Raw genomic sequence first — 20429 nt, forward strand, 5'->3', positions numbered from 1 at the left:
CCGGGTGGGGCCACCTCCCTGAAGGGACTGCCAGCTGCTGGGGGGAACTCTAGGATTTCTCTCAATCAGAACCCAGGCACCAAAACAGCCACTAAAGGACACTGGGGAGCAGAGGGACATGGCTGTCCTGTGGGCTGATTCTGGAACGCCACAGAGATTAGTTAACCTCCATTTTCTCAGTCTGTCTGTAAAAAAGAGGTGGTTATGGTAGTTATAAATGAGTTCCTATTTATTTGCTTATTGGACACAGGGTCTCACTGTGTAACTCTGGCTGGCCTGGAACTTGCTATGCAGACTAGGCTGACCTTGAACTCAGCCTGCCTCTGCTTCCTGAGTGCTGGGATTAAAGGCCTGCTCTGTCACACCCAGCCACAGTTACTATTTTTAAAGTGAAAGCATTTGATAAAGAAAACGCTAGGCCAAGCAGAAAAAGCCAGTCATAAAAAGGCCTTCACTCTGGTGAGATACAAAAATAGAAAGGAGGGTGTCGGTGGCCGGGGGAGGGGGAAACGGTGAGCGGTTAGTAGGTAGATTGCGCTGCTTTGGTTATGGAAGACGAAAAGAATTCTAAAAGTGACTGCTTAACTCCGCTCAACTGCTGTCTTTAAAATGACCAAAACAGTGACTTTGTATTACGCAGTAGAAAACAGAGTATGTATCCGAGGGACTCTAAGTCAGCACGCCACAGACACGCACGCGCACATGCATACATGCCTACTGTGTCACAGAGGCCAGGGAGCAGAGCCAGCTCATCAGCAGAAAGCAGGCAAGGAAATGCTGGTCCAGAGGTACAGCAGGCTCTTGAGCACCCGCAAGGAGAACAGAAACCACGACACCTGCAGGGAAACGGATGGAACCAGGGACCCACTGCGTTAAGTGAAATCAGCTAGCCTCGAACACTAAGACCCCGTGTGTTCTCGCTGGTGTGTGGAGCCTAGCTTTAAGCGTATGCAAACACGTATGTGTGTGCTTAGGTATGTGTGTAGGAAGGTTATTAAAACTAGAAAAGGGATCATGAGATGGGGGCAGGGGCGCTAAGGGGGAACGGGGAACGGAACGAGTGGGCTAAGAAGACAGGAAGGGAGGGGCGGGGGCACTGTGGAACGAAGTGGGGGTGGGGAATGGGATCAAAGCGTACACACGCGCGCGCACACACACACACACACACACACACACACACACGGAGCCCACCACTTTACATGCTAACCTAGAAAAGTCAATAGACAAACATATCAGACGGCTGTCAATACAGGAATCAGGAAAGGAATTGATCACAGAGCACACAGCTGACTGGCTTGGCTTCAACTTATCCGTGGCCATGACACTAACAACCTACCGGTTAATACCAAATTAGCCACAGTGGAGAAAAGCATTTATAGTTTCAGGGATACCGCCTACCTGCTGGCACTCATCCAGGTACTTTAGGTGAATCATATATAGTTCTGAAGATTTATTTTACATTTAACTGTGTGTGTGCATGCGTGTGTTTGTGTGTGTGTGCGTGCAAGAGCAGTATACACTCTTGATCACCGAGCTCTCCCTCTGGCCCCCAAGAAGACAATTAAAAGGAAAGTAAGAAAGTTTACGTAAAACCTTTATTTTTCAAACACACAGTTAAGAAAAGCTGAGCCCTCTGCTGTCTGTAGGTCCCTGCCTAATGAACAGGTAGCACTCTAGTTTCAGACACTTGTCCCAGGTGTGGGAGCACCCCAATGGCATCCCTTAAGGCAGGTCCAACCCATGGCTTGTGGACAGCACGTGCCATAGGACAGCTTTGAGGTCAGGCTCCATGCAAAGTGGGAAGCTTACCCAAAACACTGTGACTCTTCTAGGATTGATTTTGTAACTCTACGTGGTTCATGAGCATGAACTTTGCAGGTGCCAATGTCACTGTCACAATGCTAACAGGCCTGGTAGAGAGTAAACACATCTCTCCTAGAGACATAGCTAGGCATAGCTCTTAAAGTCTGGTCTGGTCCCATCGTTACCCTTCAGCCTCTCTCTCACCCTTCCCAAAGTCCGCCCACACGATCACAAGGTGGCCTGTCTACAACCCACATCACAGAGCCCGGATCCTGTTCCTCTTGACACAGGGGGTAGGAGAGGCAAGGACAGCTCACACTCACCTTTTCTAAGCAGGTCTTGCATCTTCGCACAAGAGCAGTCATTGTAGACAACCACGTCAAAGCCCAGACTGCGGAAGCACTTGAAGAGGGCCTCTGCGTCTTTGTCTGTCCCGTTCCGGACGTCCATACCTGTGTAGGGGAAGCAAGGAGAGGGGATGAGCAATGCCGAGGACAGATTCGGTAGGATCAGGAGCTGGCTGGGTGGGCACACTCCAGCACTGGCGCCGGAAGCAGAAAACACCTTTCCCATGTTACAGCTTAAGTGCACAAGGAGACTGGAGGCAAACTCAAGAGGCGGGGCTGGGCCTCCGAACAAGATGAATCTTCCTCAATGGTAACGGGAAACCACGGGTCTTGTGGTGGCCAGTATTGGCTGCCAATGTCATGATCTAGAACCAGCCAATTATAAACAGGCCATTTTATTACAGCAATAGGAAAAGAAACTAGGACAGGCTCCTTGAGTCTTAGCATGCAGCAGGGCCTAGACGGAAAATTCCCTGCACCCCTCTCTCCTGGACATGGGACACGGCTGTCTGGCAGAGGGTCCGGCACAGCCGCTCTCTGATGAGTGTCTGGTGCACTGTGGAGAAAGTGGGAGGATGGGGGGAGGCTGGCCCAGCCCCAGCACCCACCTGTCACTTTGTCGAAGTTTTTGTTGTTTATAATGATGCATTTCCCCATCTTCTCGAAATCCATTCTATACAGGTAGGTGGGCACTCGGTCCCGGGCAGTCTTGACGGGGCACGCAGAGGCATTTTTCTTCTTCTTCCTTGGGTTACAGAAAGTCAGTTAGAGACACTGGGGGCAGTCTGGGCCGCCGTGTGCTCAGGGAAGTCGTGGCATTTGCGAAGAGAAGACCCACGGAGGACAGACGGCTCTGCGTAACTGTCACGTTTAAACGAGGGACAAAGCTCCAGGCAAATTTCAGCAGATGTCAGTGCAAATGGCCGTCGCGATGTGGCGCCTCCCCAGAGTAGCCACAGTGTGGAAAGCAGACGGCTCAGTGTCTGCCGCAAACTTGCGGGGCTGGTGGGGGCCTGTCAGGGCGTCTACCGCGACCCACACTTACACCAACCTCACAGTGGAACTGCCCAGGGTCGGGCCAAGGTTTACCAGAAGAGGACAGGGTCACACTGTACACCACGCCCCAGAGAGGAAATAACCCGCAGTCCTGCTTACACTTAAGAGGCTGACGTGGGAATTACCCACGTGGCAGAGCGAAACAGAGACCGAACGAACCAGGACAGCATGAGGCACACAACCGGAAACCACGAGCGGACACGGCAAAGAGTTCATACGCGATGAGCCTACACAGGCGTAAGCCCCTCACACCGAGTCTGGAGAGATTTCGAAGCCAGAGGACCACAAACACCCTCAGGGATGCCAGCCCTATTTCTTTATTTCAAGGTGGTAGTGGTATGTGGATGTCCGTGGCGCAGGCGCAGGCACGTGTGCATGCGTGCATGTGTACAAGCGTGCTCACCTGTGTGTGCCTGGAGACGCCGCCAGCGTCAGGAGTCTTCCCTCTGTTGCTTTCCAATATTTTTTTTTAATTTTGAGACGGAATCTCTCCATGAGCACGGAGCTGGCTGTTGAGGCTGGACTGATGGCCAGTGAGCCGCCTGGATCCATCCATCTCCCACCCCCGGCTAGTGCTTGGGTTGCAGACACTTGCTGCCACGTCTAACTTTGATGTGGACGCAGGAGAACTCAGGCCTGCAGGCTTGCACACCGCAGGTCCTTTACCCAGGGAGCCGTCTCTTACACGCCCATGCATGGACTGGTGGCGGTTATACGCGTATGTCAACTAAAGTTCACATATGTAGACACCTTTCTGTGCGGATGAATGCTTTACCGGCACTTACACTAATGGTGGGGGGGGGAGAGCAATTTTTAGAAGAACTGTTTTTAAAAGACTTGTCCCCCACTACAACAACTATGGTTCTATTGGGCAAAACCACTGTTGTGACAGCATGAACATCACGGGAAGGGCAGAGGACCAAATGGGACCCGAGAAGAGGAAGAGGACGGAGTGGGACTCAAGAGATGGGAGTCTTGCTGGTCTCTTCTCCAAAGCGAACTTCAGGGAGACAAGAGTTTCATCTGGTCCGCAAATCACCGCCCCGCCCCCCCCCGCCACGCCTATAAAGACGCTTGCCATGTAATGTGCCGAGTATATATTTCTTATACAGCTCTTCACCAAAGACAGTAGAGCCAAGGCCCTGGCGGAAACCCAGTTGGTAACTGATACACGTGCCTTTGGGGCCGGTGCCCTGGGGTTTCCCTGCACTCTTCTCTGAAAGGTCGCGTTCTCTCTCCTCCCCGCTCCTCCTGCGGTCCAGGTGGCAGATGAGCTCAGTATCTCCAACTGCCGATTCTTTCCTTTTCCAGTACCTGTGCATGACTGCACCCTACATCCTTACAAGGTCATGTTTCTTTCCACAGTGCGATTTCATTTTAAAGAGCACCACCCAGAAGCTGACCTCTGCTTCCCCTTTTGTCTGTCCACGCCCGTTTGTGATGATGTACTATTTACGATCTAATAAAACTGGCCCGGAGATCAGAAAGCAAAACTAGCCACAGCCACAGAAGCTGGGCAGTGGGGGGGAGCACACCCTTAATCCCAGGATTCCGGAGACAGAGGCAGACGGATCTCTTGTGAGTTCAAGGCCACCCTGGGCTCCATGAAAGAGAATCAGGTCTAAAAGAGAAACAGAGCTCTCACGCCTTCAGTCCCAGCACTAGAGAGAATATAAGGAGCTTGGTGCAGTCTCGGGCTGCCGTCTGAGATTTGGTAAGGGAGCAGCGAAGTCTGGAGATGCAATCAGAGGTTTGGTGGATTGCCACTTGGGTCTGAGCACTGGTAGAAGTGAGTGCTGTTAGCGGCTGGGCCACTTTGCTCTTACCTTCCTGTCCTTAGATGACAGGGCTATGGGACACTGGGCTTGGGGTAGGCAGACTCTGGCCGGTGAGTCACTGCCCTTTGCAGAGTGCCAACTTCCTTTCTTATTAATTGGAGCTAAGTCACATCTAGCAGGTACAGCCTACTCGCATTAGTCAGGGCTGTCTAGAGGAACAGAACCGATACAACGACTACACATTAAAAGAGGCCTCATTAGACTGCCTGGCACTATAGGAGGAGTCCAACGATGCTGTCTCACAGCACAGACACAGAGACTTCAGCAGTCACTCAGTGTACGAGCCGCTGAAGGAGACCTGGGTGTTCCTAGAGGGTGCTACTCCCCTGGCCACACTGGGAGCCTAAAAACACTGGTTCCAGCGTCTGCCAAGGAAGCAGCAGCAGCAGAAACGGAGCAAAGAAACCCCACAGTGAGGGAGGACAAAGGAACGATGGGACAGTCTTACTTCTGCGTCCTTTTGATGTCGGAGCTGAGATGGGGCTTCCCACGTCCCCTACGGCAGGCAAGACAGAGTCTCGATGACCAGTGATTCTCAGTGGCCGCAAGCGGACATTTAAACCACCACCGTGGCAGAAGGGAGATAAGGCAGCTTGAGTCTCCCCAAGGAGTTTTCCTGAGTGTAAGCCAAGTGAAATTCTCTACATCCAAGGACATGCCACAGGGGCAGGGCTGGGATTCATTTCCTCACTGACACCTTCTTAGTGGTCCCACAGATGGTGTTCCCTGTGTGTCATTAAAATGTAGATGCACAGCCCCTCACCACAGGAACTTTCTGGTGTCGGTAGATGTGTGGGAGGTGGGCGGGGGTCCAACACCTCTAGGGATCAATAACAACAGTTAACATTTGTCAGAGCCCATGGAGCTCGCTAAAAGTCCCAGCTGCGTTTCCCCATCGACTCTCAATCAACTCATAGGTGGGTAGTTCCCACCAAGATTCCACTTAAAGACAAAGGACGGAGGCTGGAGTGGTTAACTGGCTGGCTTGGGGGAGAGTGAGCACACAGGAGCCATGTCCAAGTGTGTGGCCTACAGACTTGTCACTCACTGGACAATGGTGACCCCCCCCCATGGAACCAAGCACAGACAGCCTTCTAGATAAGCAACTGTGAGGAGTTACCTGTTCTCAGAGAGGTCATCCCTGGTTCTAGGTGTGGTGATATATCATTTATGATCTATTAAAGCTTGCCTGAGGATTCAGAAAGGGAAATCAGCCTCAAGCAATAGAGATCAGGCAGTGGTAGTAACACTTTTAATCCCAGGACTCAGAGAGGTAGATGGATCTCTGTTAGTTCAAAGCCACCACGGCCCTACACAAGAGTGAAGGGTAACAGAGCTCATGCCTTTAATCCCAGCATTAGGGAGGCATATAAGACAGGAGCAGGGTCTCAGAGCTAGTATTCAGTCTCAGGATTCTCCAGCCACATCGAGGAGAGCAAAGCAGTCTAGGATTACAGTCTGAGGAGCCAGGATGACCTTTCAGTCCGAGGCAGAGGTAAGAGCTAGTGGCCAGCTGCTTTGCTTTCCTGATCTTCAGCTGAAGCCTGAACCCCACTCTCCGTGTCTCTGTCTTTTTATGTTTCATGTTATACCTGTCTGTGCCCCAGGATTCACAAAGTGGTGTGCAGGGGGACCCTTGGACAGAGCCCACTAATCCCAGCTCCCAGACCCCACAGCTGGGTCAGCAGCTGGCTTGGGGAAAATGGAGATGTGGAGGTTTGATTTTCTGGGTGGTAAACACAGCCCTTGTTATCACTTAGGGCTGAGCAGGGTAAGGTGCCTACAAGTACTTTGAAGCCTATCAAGTTCAAAACAGACACGGCCTGGTCTTCTTTTCCTTGTTAGCTCCTGCCACCTACAGGCCAGGTCAAGCACAAGGTCAAGTTCAGGCAGGGCTGGGCTGGGATTCCCCACAAATCAGTCTCCTGCCTCCACTCACCGGCCTCTGGGCAAGCACTGCCTTTCTTTAATGCTGAAATCCAGGCCACGCCCACTCATCTCTCAACTTACTTCTGGGGAAGCTGGTGCATAAGCCATGACCCCTCCTTAAACCAGTTCCCCTAGCCCTCAACAAAGGCAGCTCTGGGACTGGCTTCAGCTAACATTTTCTGTGACTCCTTGGAAAAGACCAGAATGGGAAGAAAACGAGAGAAAGCTTAAGGCTTAGCATATCAAGCTCATTTTAGGGCACAGCTCCTGTACCCTACAGCTGACGGAAGGCCATCCACTCCGACGGCGGCAGGACGCTCCACAGGCAGGCTGGAGAACACACTTTACTCGGGACAGCCAAGTAGGCACAGGAGGAGAAACACAGTTCTACTTCCATCTCCTGTGGTGAGAGTTTCTCAGCTGAGGGGCTAGCGAGCCGGTTCAGCAGACAGAAGGTGACCCGAGTCGGATCCCGGACTCCCCGGGGTGGGAGGGGAAACACAGACTACAGCAAGCTGTCGACTGATATCCACACACAGACCACGGCATGTGCACACACGTGCATACACATGCACGGGTGCTCCCTGCCATACATGAATCGTGATGCGAAAGCCCCGACAGTTTCTAGGATGACCGCCACGTCTCAAACTTGCTGTGGCCCTTATATGCTAGCTGACATCAGTGCATTCGTGGTAAACAAAAGCAGTGAGCCTCCCTTGTGAGGCAAAAGGGTAGGGCGAGAATGTTAACCGGGAAATCAGAGGCCTCTGCTTCCGTAGTGTAGAACCTGGAACGTTACCTCCCTGTTTTAAAAGGCAGCTATTAATTTATCTGGTTAGAAAAAAATAAAAAAAGGGAACTGGGGAATAAAGACACACATGCTGCAAAGACAATAATGCGTGGTTACAAAAGGCACCTAAAAACTGAATTGCAAATGATGTACAGTTCTTAACCCCTGGTGACTATCCCAGAAGAGTGACCGGAACAATTTCCCTCCCCAAACATGACCCTAAAATGAACTCCTCAAAAAATTTAAAATTATAATTATTTAGAGTGTGTGTACACGCGTATGTGTGTGTGTGTGCGTGCGTGTGCATATGTGTGTGTGTGCACGTGTGAGTACACCTGTGTGCACACACGTGTGTATGTGCGTGTCTGTATGTGTGCGTGCGTGTCTGTGTGCATGTGTACGTGTGTGCGTGCGTGCATTGTGCGTGCATGTGTGTGTGCGTGCGCGTGCGAGTATATTCAGACAAGCACATGCCATGGTGTGCCTGTGGAGGGCAGAGGATAAGTCGTGAGAACTGGTTCTCGAGGACTGAACTCAGGTCATCAGACTTGGTGACGACGAACACCTTTACACACGGAGCCCTCCCATCAGCTGTGAACTTTTATTTCTAAAGGGAAGCGGAATCTTCCCCTCTTGCTGACTTGGGTTAGTCAATAGTAATGGCTCCTCACAACTCAATAAATAGCTTTCACGCTGCTCAAGCCAGGTCTGCCCGGACCACAGACGCGCACCAGAGAGTGATCACCCACCCAATTCACACATAGATGCGCACCAGAGGGCGGCTATCCACCCAATTCCATCAAATTCACCTTCCTAAGAGCCAGCGCTGGGCAAGCAGACTCTGGAATCGGCGGCGTACAGCGCAGAACAGAGAGACACCGAAAAGGAGGAAGTAACTGTTGAGAAGGCGTCAAGAATGAACCAGGAAGAACAAACAAGAGGAACGCGCAGGGTCCGGCGCACACAATATCCACGTGAATGCGCGTGAGACAGTCACCTGCCGTCAAGCAGCTCTGCAGTTTGGGGCGCCCTGCTCTTCTCTGGCTTCCTCTCCCTTCCACACCCATTAGCCCTCAGAAACTGTGGGGACAGTCGTCATAGTGGCGCAAACTAACCGCTCGGCCTGTCCCCCTGACCATTAAGTGATGGTCGCAGGGACAGTCTCTCACAAGAGGGCCAAAGGAGAATTTTCAGTGGCCGTGTTTCGGCCTGTGGCCCGAGAAGCCAAGAGGGCGGCAGAGAGAGGGCAAAGGAGAATATGGGAAGGTATTGTGGGACATTTATCGGCGCCATGAAGACGAGCCTCTGCCTAATGAGCCCCTCTGACTGGGTTAGTTAAAAAAAAAGCCTAATGACCAGTAGCTAGGCTGGAGAATATAGGCAGGACTTCTGGGAGGAGCGAAGGGAAGAACAAAGACGGATTTCTCCAGCAGACCCGGAGCAAGTTGGACGCGCCATACCGAGCAAAGGTGAGAGCCACATGGCGGAACCGAGATTGATAGAAGCAGGTTAATTTGAGTTGTGACAGCTGGCTGGGAGCAAGCCCAAGCTAAAAGCCAAGCTTTCATAACTGATAAGAGGTCTCTAAGCCGTTTCCGTTTCCTGGGGCCTGGTGATCTAAAGATAATCTGGTAAGAAAGCCGGTTTGGTGCCTGACGTCTGGCAGGTAAGTCCACAAGGGTCTGAAAAAGCTGGAAAAGAAGTTCTGCGTGAACATGGTGGACAGGCTGTACAGGGGTGTGGCTGCTTAAAGAGGCTCTGCTGCCGAGCGTTTGACTGTGCACATGGTGCTGCCGAGCATTGAATGTGCACATGGTGCTGCCGAGTGTTTGAATGTGCACATGGTGCTGCCGAGCGTCGAATGGGGTTTACGGGCAGCGTGCTACACGCTCCTTGGTGGTAGGAGACTAGGCAGAAACTCCACAGCTGCGGCAGACAGGGAGGCTCCTGACTGAGGCTTTGCAAGCATGAAGCTCTGAGGCGGGAAGAGACATGATAAATCCTGCTGGCTACAGAATCCTCAGGACCTATTGTTACATGCCATCCTTTCACATGGCCTGGGGAGAGGTTTGGTTATGCAGCCCAAACAGACCTAAAAAGCTAACAGGTGCCTTTTACCTGCTAGAAGATAAAACAAAAAGTCATCTTTAACTGGCTTGCATACACCGCACATTCCACATTTGTGTTAATGCAGAGATATATAGGTTACCTGTAAAAGTTTGTATGTTTTCAGGGGAGAAAAAAGAGAGACACCAACAAAGACAAGTAGCTCTCAGGTGATGCAGCCTCTCAGAATGCCTGTCGCAGTTTCCTCAAAATTCTGCATCCGGAACAGCTTCAAAGCTGCTGAGATGGTCCAGCTGCACAGACTACCAGAGTCAGACAAGCCCTACACTTTCCCATCACTCAGAGACTAGACACAAAATAAAGCTAGCTCTCCCAGGACTTGATCATTATCCAGATTTTCTCAGGATCCCCTAAAGATGCCATTGCCCCCAGACAAGAAGCCATGTAGAGAATACGACATCCACATTCCCAAGAGGTGGGATGGGTGGTTTTTGGTCATTCAATGGATTATAGATGTTTATCATTGTTTGGGGGGGTTATTGCTGGCCATGGTAAGGAAGGAAACTAAACAAAACAGGTTAAATTCAAAGGCCTCTTCCTGAAAAGAAAAAAAAGGGGGGGATAGGAATGATAGGAAGAAAAGGTAGATTATTGAATCTCCTTTCAAACAAAGAAAAAAAGCAACTACTAATCTCAAATACTTGACATTGGTATGGATTTTTGTTCATTGATACAAATTTAAGTTTTTTTTTAAAAACATATTACATAAATGTTTCTACTCTTGTCTAAGGTATTGTACATATGCAGCCCATTTTAAAATATAAAGTTCTAGTCCTTAAAATCTATTATTACAAAGCTGGGCAGTGGTGGCACATGCCTTTAATCCCAGCACTTGGGAGGGAGAGGCAGGTGGATCTCTGTGATTTTGAGACCAGCCTGGTCTACAAGAGCTAGTTCCAGGACAAGCACCAAAGCCTAAGTGAAACCCTATCTTGAAAAAAACAAAACAACAAATCTATTATTACAAACTGTTTAGGATAATTAGGAAATGTAGGTTAGTAGTTATCTATAACAATCAAATTTGTAGTCAAAGTCAAGCAGAGATATATTGTGATGGTCTTCAATACTCCAGAGACTTTTCATGACAGTGAGACATCTATTCCTGACAGCACCGATCTACTTCAAAAAAGGATGAGGGGCATCGCATCCTTTTTATTTAGAGGATACCTGATAATTGTTCTTATTGTATATAGTTTTATTATGTTAGAGTTAAAACCTTTCCTTTGGGGGGCTATTTTTGAGACAGGGTTTCTCTGTAGCTTTGGAACCTGTCCCAGAACTCGCTCTGTAGACCAGGCTCTCCTCAAACTCACAGAGATCCACCTGCCTCTGCCTCCCAAGTCCTGGGATTAAAAGTGTGGGCCACCACCTCCCAGCTAAAACCTTTCCTTTTTAATTGAGACTAAAAAGGGGGAAATGTTGTGGGATAATCTTTTTGATACTGTGAAAATGTTATCTTTGACCAAGGAGCCTTCTGATTGGTTTAGTAAAGAGTTGGAAGGCCAATAGCTAGGCAGGAGAGGATAGGCGGGACTTCTGGGGAGAGCAAGGAAGACAAGGAGGAGTCTAGGTGTTCAGATTTGGCTAGCAGACTTGGAGCAGGCCAGCTCCAGCGTTCAGCCCCACCCCTCAGGTAGCAAGGCCTTCTGGGAGACACCTCTCAGCAGCCACATGGATGACGCGAAGCCACGAGTGGAGTCCCCCAGCACCAACAGCAAACTGGACACTGCGTCACTTCACTATCTCAGTCTGAAGAGGCCAGGACAAGACACCGCTGATATCGTCTCAGGGACCCTGCTGTTCATGCCATCAAGAGTTCCCGATGTGTGAGCATAGGGATTCGAATTCAGGTCCACAGGCTTGAAGAGCAGAGACTTTACCCACCTCTCCAGGTCTCTGGCTGAGGATTTTTCTAAACTAGTTCTTATCACTTCCGTTCTATACCCATCACACGCACACGCACACACACACACACACACACACACACACCTCCGCCCCTTCCTCTCCCTTTGTTAATTCTCTGCAGATAAATCTAACCTTTATCTTGGCCCTTTTCCCATGCAAGAGGCCCCTCCCTCAGGAAACACAGGATTCTTATTCAGAGGCTGTCATATGTAAGTGCAAAATCCAGGATAAGAGAGAGTAGTGAATTAGAAGTTCATAATCCTCTTAAAAGCTTGAGTGTTCCACAATTGGCTGCAGATTTAAAAAAAAAAATCTGGCCACTAAATCACTGTACTTAGGCAAACAACAGACCACGACATCCTGGTAGGATGACTTACAGAGTGTGCTGAAGGATGTTCTGAGATGCCATGGGAAGGACAAATCACACTAAACACATACACACACACACACACACACACACACACACACACACACACACACACACACACACACGCAGCTGCCCAACCTGTCTTGGTGCTGGCTTCCCCACTGACATAGCCAAGCATTACTCTCTTCTTAGCCCAGATACAGATAGCCTCAGGACTCTTCCAGGAACAGATAACACCAGCACTGATTACCCGAAAGGGATCGGATTATCCTGGCTTCTCAAGCAGAAAGCCATTTCTGGAAGCCTCAGATTTCAGTGTGAGGCCAACTCACTCATTTTCACGAGTTGAAAAAAAGAAAAAAGAAGAAGAAGACAATGAAAACCAAAACCCTGCAGGTTATTTCTATAAGGGGCTGCGTGAAGGAGCTCCAGCAACTGTTACCAGACAACGTTATGAGATCCAGAAAGTATTCTGCCTACTTGACTAGGAATCGAGAAACCCCAGAGCACAGAGGACTTTTACAATCCACTCTGGGTGCCAGTATAATTTTCCCCATCACTGGAGTAGATAAATACAGGTTTTATCCTCTTACAGATCCCCTGAGCTGCTCTAACTGTGAATTATGCCTTTCTACATTTGGAAGGGAACATAAGCACAGAAGCCCATGCCTATTTATTTTCTAAAGTGCCTCCCTGAATAGGATTCCCAGCAGCCCAGTCCCTAGTCATCCCGAGGCACACAGTAAACACAGCACCGGGCACACAGCTAGCTCCCTGCTGCTGCTGTATTTGGAACCGGGGCTCTGGCTTTTGTAGCTGCTTTGTCTAAATATTTTGGGGATGATTCATTCATGGTTTGAACATTCCAACAGAGGGCATCCCCACAAGTCTTTTCCACACCACAGCGGAGGCAGGCCAGGGTGCCGAGAGCAGAGAGGTACCTGGTATCCCCGTCAGGAAGCTGTCCTGTCTGCAGCAGCACCAGGCTTCCCCCGGAGACCACCGGGAGTGAGTTGCCGCCTTCTCGGTAGTAGTGAAAACTCAACATGCTTGGAGCTCAGCTGGCCACAGGAGGCTGGCACAGGCCAAAGCCCCGAGGCCTGGGACTGAATCAGCAGTGACCTGCCCGCTGGAGTTTTCCATAGGACATTCAAGCTGGGGCTGGGAAGGTCACACTGGCCTCTGGTTTCCCTGCTGACAGGCAGAAATGACCCGACTGCTCACTGAGGCCACCACCCCATCCCGGGGGACAGCTCCCTATGGACACACACAGTGGCAAGTAGTGGATCCAAAGTGGGGAAAGAAAGGGTATGTGTTGGGGGTACGGGCTCAGACGTCCACAAACATGCAGACAGCAGTCCACCTTCAAGAGCGGTGAAAAACGCGCAACACTCGGGTGTCTGGACAGAGGGGCCCAGTGCCGTCAACAGAATACAGCACGGCACAGCTCCGTGAAAATGCCAGGCAAGTCCGCCTGCCCAAGCATGCTCGCACATGCACAACAGCCTGCCCACCCCGGTGCCAGTCCACGGCAGGCTGCGGACGCCACAATCTGTAAAGCTATACAGGTTTGTCAATGTGCAGAAAATAGGAAGTGAGCTCCTGGGGGAGGGGGGCAACAGCCTGATTGCTTCCTTCCCCTCTCCTATTTCCTTCATATTTTTCTCCCATGGACATCGGCGAATCCTGGGCGAGGATCAATGTATAGGACCTGTAGCCTCAGGCTCTCTGGACTCTGGGACCACGCTACGGTGTTGCATGGCTCACTGCCCCTGCAAGGTGCCCTTGGTTCTCTTTACTGGAGGACCATTGCCAGCCCCACCGCAGCAGCTGTCCGCTCCATCCCTTAACCGGAGCGACGCAGGAAACGAGCAGCGAGCGTGGAAAATTCACTTGCTGGTCCTCTTGGGTGAAAGGGGAAGAGAAGAAAAATCTGTGCTGTGGGTGGGCTGATGTGGTTGAACCTGACGTACAGCTGGAGGCACTGTACCCCAGGTTATACCTTCGTCCTCAGTGTGGCCCTGCTCCGCTGGAGGCATTGTACCCCAGGCTAGACCTCCGTCCTCAGTGTGACCCTGCTGGGCTGGAGGCACTGTACCCCAGTGGCCACAGGAGGCTCTGCCTCCTCACCGATCCTGCTTTCCTTGTCTATACAGAAATGAATCTGACAAATCAACCCATCAGGGGGTGCTTTTTTTTTTCTTTCCTAGAGTCTACTTCTTCCTCACCAAGGACATCTGGGATCTCAGGAAGCTGCGCTGCCTTGTTACATTCTCCGTCCAGAGGTAGGAAGGGTGTGAAGACACGGAGGCCAAGGTGACCGCTCGGTTTCCATCCTCCCTCAGAGAGTGGGAGACTGGGCCGGGATCTGGACGCAGGGCGTCTGATTCCACCAAACCTCCACTGGCATCTACACGAGAACTTTGAGCTGCTAGTTCAGCGCCACGTCTGCATTGCCTTAGAACCAAACAAGGACGCAGGCGCCCAGGATTCCAGTGCTCAATGGGAAGGTTTCTGTACTGAAAACTAGATTCGTGGATACAATTTAATGTTTAATCTTTTAGGGCGCTTGGTTCTGGACTCTTTGGATCCACGGGTGCCCTTGTCTTCACGTGAACATGATTTAGCAGTGTTTGGAACCGGAAGAGGGGGGCAATTTGGCATCTTCTTTCTTGTCTATTAATTCCCAAGCATCATTCCCTCTGTACGTCCCTCCCTCTCCTTTGAGTGAAAGGCAGCCACCTGATCTGTCTTATAATTACACAAGCAACACATTTTTAAATAGGGAGCTGTTTATATATAACACACGGGAGTGGAGAAACCCAACTATAGGCTCGGAAAAAGAATTATAACCAGGAGGTATTTATTAAACACTCCCCAGGGGGTGAAGGCTGCTAAAGCCACCTGACTCAAGCCCAAAGGAAGGGGGTTTATCAGATTCTGAGGCCCCCTGTCGTCTTCCTGTGCTAGGTGGGCACAGGGACCCTCAGCGCGGACATTTGAAGGCCAGAGACGCCTAGGGGATTGACACGGTGTGCAGTCTGTTCATTACTTTGCTGTATGTTCTTGAATTCTGCCTTGTGTGGAGCCTGTGCACGCTTAGGAGCTTTGCAGGTGATATGTTGGAATACAACACTTTCTAGGGGTGAGCAGGCTGCTCCAAGGTCTGGATCTCCAGGGACTTTCGGTGCCCATACCACCAACACTTTCCCATGCCTATCCGTTGGCTTCCAGCCACCTTTCCAGACAGAACCTGTCACTGGAAAGGCCTGACCATTTTCCAGCGCCCCCTGGCGGTTCCTTGAAAACCAAAATTCCAGTTCCTCTGGCCTCCCCCAGCATTCCAGAGCTCCTAGTCTCCATCCCGGCAATTAGGTTTTATTTTCTGTGGATATACCCACAGAAACCTAGCTCATAGCCAGGGCAGAGACTGCATGACTCACACAGATGGCAGCTATGGGCTCTAGACCCTCAGGAGTCCCTGTTGCACACAGAGAGGGCTCCCTTCAGGGTCCCGAGGGCACCAGACCCTTGCGCTATAAACTATGTTTAACGTAGAGTGCCATACTGATTTCTTCTGGAGAATTTCAGCGCCATGCTTTGAGTCTTTAAACCATCTTTCGCGTGTTCCTTTTTGCATTTTTCTGTGTTTCATAGATGCTTTTCAATAATCAGAAATGGAGAAAAGCATTTTGATATGTAAACTTTAATTAATGGATGCTTCTGATTATTCAGGACCAGTGACAACAGAAATAGAATAAAACAATGCGGGTCTGCCATCTAGTGGTCACAATGCAAAAGAACAAATGGATTCAAAGGCCTTAACTCTGGGGCCAAAGTCCCATCCAAGCATTTGAGGGGAAGGAGGACTATCCCCACAACCCCAACCCCGTGAATCCTTCTAGCCTTCCAGGGAAGGTGAGTGGGCAATTTGGCTCTTAATTAGGGACAGTTGTGGGGGTGATGCTGCCTCCTGCCACTGCCCTACCTGATAAAGAGCACCTCAGATAAGGGATGTCCTTCCTGATAAAGAGCACCTCAGATAAGGGATGTCCTTCCTGATAAAGAGCACCTCAGATAAGGGATGACCTACCTGGTGATGAGCACCTGAGATAGGGATGCATGGGGAGACAAGGCGCCTGCCCTGTGTGGCCACGGATTTCCTGAGGGGAAGCCACACTTCCCAGAGCACCCACACTTCCAGTGAGGATGGGCTACCAAGTTGCCTGACATTGCTGACAAAGAAGGTAGGAAGGAATCCTTGTACCTCAAGTTATGCAGGATAGAGGCAACCTCCTCATCCAGGCACACAGAGGTCCCCATACCTCACACTTTAGCAGGAAAGACCCAGGTTAAAGTGAAAGGTGTCAGGAGCCCAGTGAATACTAGACACACTCTGCTTCAAATTGCTCTTACCACCCATCCATCATCCATCCATCTGTCCATCCATCCATCTGTTCATCCATTGATCTGTCCATCCGCCCACCCTCCCATCCATCCATCCGTCCATCCATCCATCTTTCTGTCCATCCGTCCATCCATCCATCCATCCATCCATCCATCGATCTGTCCATCTGCCCACCCACCCATTCATCCATCCATCCATCCGTCCATCCGTCCATCCATCTTTCTGTCCATCCATCCGTCTGTCTGTCCATCCTGACTTGAATGAGGATGGCCCCACAGGCTCACATGTTTGAATATTTGGTCCCCTACTTGGTGAAACTGGGAAGGATTAGGAAGCGTGGTCTTCTTGGAGGAGTGCCATTGGGGGTGCGTTGTAGGTGCAAACGCCCATGCCATTCCCGGTTAGGTCTCTTTGGGCATCATGGTTGTTGTCTGGACATGTGAGCTCTCAGCTACTAGTCTGGCCTGCCTGCTGCCATGTTGCCAGGCATGATGGTCATGGACTCTACTACACTCTAGAACTGTAAGTCACAATGAACTCTTTCTATATGCAACAGAAGAGTCACAAGGCACTGTGTATCATCTATCATCTATAGATCTAAGATCTATCACCAGTCTACAATCTATCATCTTTCATCTATCATTATCAATCACTGATCATCAATCTATCAGTCTACAATCTATCACCTCTCATCTATCATTATCAATCACTGATCATCTATCTTTCTATCAGTCTATAATCTATCACCTCTCATCTATCATTATCAATCACTGATCATCAATCTTTCTATCAGTCTCTTCCTGCCCCCTCCCCTGCTCTCTGTGGTCCAGATGCCACTTTCCTCATACTGTTTCTTGTCTTGTGCCTCTACTTCTACTTGGTCACAAAAGCTCTGTCAATTTTTACCTAACAGATACTCTGAGTCTGGCTGCCCTGCCCTGTCTTCCCCACCTGCCGGGCAGTAGACATTTTAACACAACCCTATTACCTATAAAGCTCATGGGCAAGAACCACACAGTCCAATCAAGTTACAAAAAGTTTCAAACAAACAAACAAAAAAACCCAAAACAAAGCTCATAGTGTTTTAAGTACAGTTACAATTCTGTGCTGGGCCACACCCATATGTGGCTGGTGTGCTGGGGACTGCACACACCTGACTGCAGGGCAGTGGTCATGGTCCAGCTTATAGCCTCCCTTGCAGCACACCCCCTTCCCTGCTGCCTCCCTTGCAGCAAAACCCTCTTCCCTGCCATCAGGTACAGCCAGGGGCAGCTCTGAGGCTCCAGCGTTGTAACTGATCAAATCACCCTACTGTGAAAGCCCTGCAAAGCCTTCTGTGTTCTCTAGGACTGATTTCAAATTACCTCGGTTATCTGTTCAGCTCTACTTTCCCTCCTGTCTCTTTAGAACCAGCCCTACAATGACCTGCTTCCCATTCCAACCCTCAGGCACACACAGATCCTAAGAGATAAAGGTGTAACAGCTATCCAGGTTGAGAGCTGGGTTTGAGAGACAAATGACAGTAGCTTCAAATCCTGGCTCAGCCTTTGATGAACTCAGAGCTGGGTACGGTGACGAACACCTGTAATCCCAGGATCTGGGAAGCTGTGGCAGGAATGGTTGAAATTAGAGGCTGGCCTGGGCTACATGGCAAGACTGTCTCAAAAGCCAAAAAACCAACCTAACTATGGCACTTGTTGCAAGGGACTTCCCTGCTCCCCGTCACTCTATAAACACTTAACACATGGGTAGAGTAACATAATGAATTGTGAAGCAAGAAGTGGGTAATTGTAAAGCCACGTAAACTTGAATAGATGGGGGGGGGGAAACCTTTTCATCTTAAGTTCAGAAAAAAGAAAAAAAGAAAAAGAAAAAACAACTTTAAGGACATGCTACAAATCCTAATTGCATTTTATTTAGGAATTCTTCCTGACTAGTGTTTTTATTTAACACTCAGTTCTTGGAGCCATAACCCCCTCCCCTTTATGGGGTTGTGCAATTGAGTACAGGGGGGGCGGGAACGTTTTGGCAACAGTAGAAAGTTTCTAGCATGCAGACAGGAAAATGATGGAAAGTGAAAGCGTGATGAATCCCGGGAGCTGTGGGAAGTGCCTGCCCACCTGCGTCTTGCGATGGACGTGTGCACTTTGCACTCTGTGGGCTGACAAAGCCAACGAATACTGCTTGGGGATGGACACCTGGGCTCAGAGTCAAGACCACCGAGTGTTACGAATGGCAACATAATAAATAGAAACGTATGGTTTGACTGCAGAAAACAGGCTTCACATTTTTTTGTTTTGTTTTGTTTTGTTTTGCTTACACTCAGCCAGGTGTGTTGAGGCACGGCTTTAATCCCAGCACTCCTAGAGGCAGAAGCAGGTAGATCTCTCTGAGTTCAGCGTCAGTAGGGTCTACCCAGCAAGTCCCGGGGCTGCCAAAGCTACTCAGAAAGACCCAGACACAAACAACAACAAACCTAATAAAACAGAATAATAGAAGCAGAAAGTTTCTGTCATTTTTGTCATAGGGAAGTGTCAAATTTGTGTATCTCTGGTTTGGTTTGTGCTGGAATGCTGGTAACTACTATGTGACTTACTGTTCAGAGTTTCACAGAAGACTTTTTAGCTTGGGATATGGACACAATTAACAGCCATTTCTACACGCACCCTCCATGCACCCTGGTCACTTTGTATGGAGCGTGGCATTTTCAGTTTTGAGAAACAACTGGGACAAACTCTGAAGACCTTTCAGATCCTGCAGCATCAAATATTCAGCTAGGATTCCTTTGTTGTTTGGTCTATTTAGAGACAGGGTTTCTCTGTGCAGCCCCTCACTGTGCTGCTCCCGGAACTCTGTAGACCACCTGACCTCTTCAGGGATCCACCCACCTCTGCCTTCCGAGTGCTGAGATTAAAGATGTGAGCCAACACACCTGACTCAGATGAGACTTTTTGTTTTGTTTTTTGAGACAGGGTTTCTCCGTGTAGCTTTGGAGCCTGTCCTGGAACCTGCTCTGTGGACCAGGCTGGCCTCGAACTCACAGATTGAGTCTCTGCCTCACGAGTGCTGGGATCAAAGGCGTGTGCCACCAACGCCCAGCTGAGACTTCTTAATGTAAAAAATAATCAAGCACTTGTATCTCATTAGTGCACCATTTTCAGCTTTGGTAAATGGTAACATTTACGTGTGTGCCAATGCTTACTTTAAGATATTCCCTTAATGCATATGAGTGGTATGTGCATATGTGTGTACAGGCGAATGTTAAATGTGTGTGTATTTGTGTGTGTGTGTGTTGTCCATTCGTGAACAAATGCACTAGCTCATGCTCTAACGATGGAGGGCAACCTCAAGTGATGTTCCTCAGGATCCAATCCCTTGGTTTGTGGGACAGGGCTTCCCACTATTCTGTAACTCACTAGTAGGCTAGTGTGGCCGGCCAGTGAGCCCTAGGGATCTGCCTGTCTACACCTCTCTAGACCCGACATTGGAAGTGCACGACAACATGCCTGGCAAATCCTAGCTGCACTTCATTAACACACTTTCCTCCTGGGAGGTGGCTACCTACATGGGTTCTGGTGGCTGAACTCAGGCCATCCTACCTGTGGTAAACACTGCAGCTGCTGAGCTGTCTCCCAGCCTTATATCAAATTTCCTGATGGCTTTTAGTAAGCATTTGATTTTCATATACCTACATGGATTTATATGTAGACACACACACACACATACACACACACACACACACACACATGGAGACACGCACAAATTTCTTGGGTCATAAGTGGAAAGACTTTAAGAAGCTTTGATTATTTAAAGAGCCAGATGCCTAAAGAAAGTTGAGAAAATAAACTAATGTTTCACA

The 20429-nt window shown here is 49.7% G+C and overlaps 1 protein-coding gene across 1 annotated transcript in view; it reads right to left on the reverse strand.

Annotated features, from left to right (window-relative positions):
- Positions 1 to 20429, reverse strand: part of Casp7 (caspase 7) — a gene marked incomplete at its 5' end in the record, with an annotated part of 37126 nt that overhangs the window by 5804 nt on the left and 10893 nt on the right. The window contains 2 exon segments of the mRNA NM_001281842.1: positions 2127 to 2255; positions 2759 to 2895. Of these exon segments, the coding sequence (NP_001268771.1) occupies positions 2127 to 2255; positions 2759 to 2895 (266 nt within the window).

Source organism: Mesocricetus auratus, unplaced genomic scaffold (genome assembly GCF_017639785.1).
Source record: "Mesocricetus auratus isolate SY011 unplaced genomic scaffold, BCM_Maur_2.0 Super-Scaffold_4256, whole genome shotgun sequence".
Classification (NCBI taxonomy): Eukaryota; Metazoa; Chordata; class Mammalia; order Rodentia; family Cricetidae; genus Mesocricetus; species Mesocricetus auratus.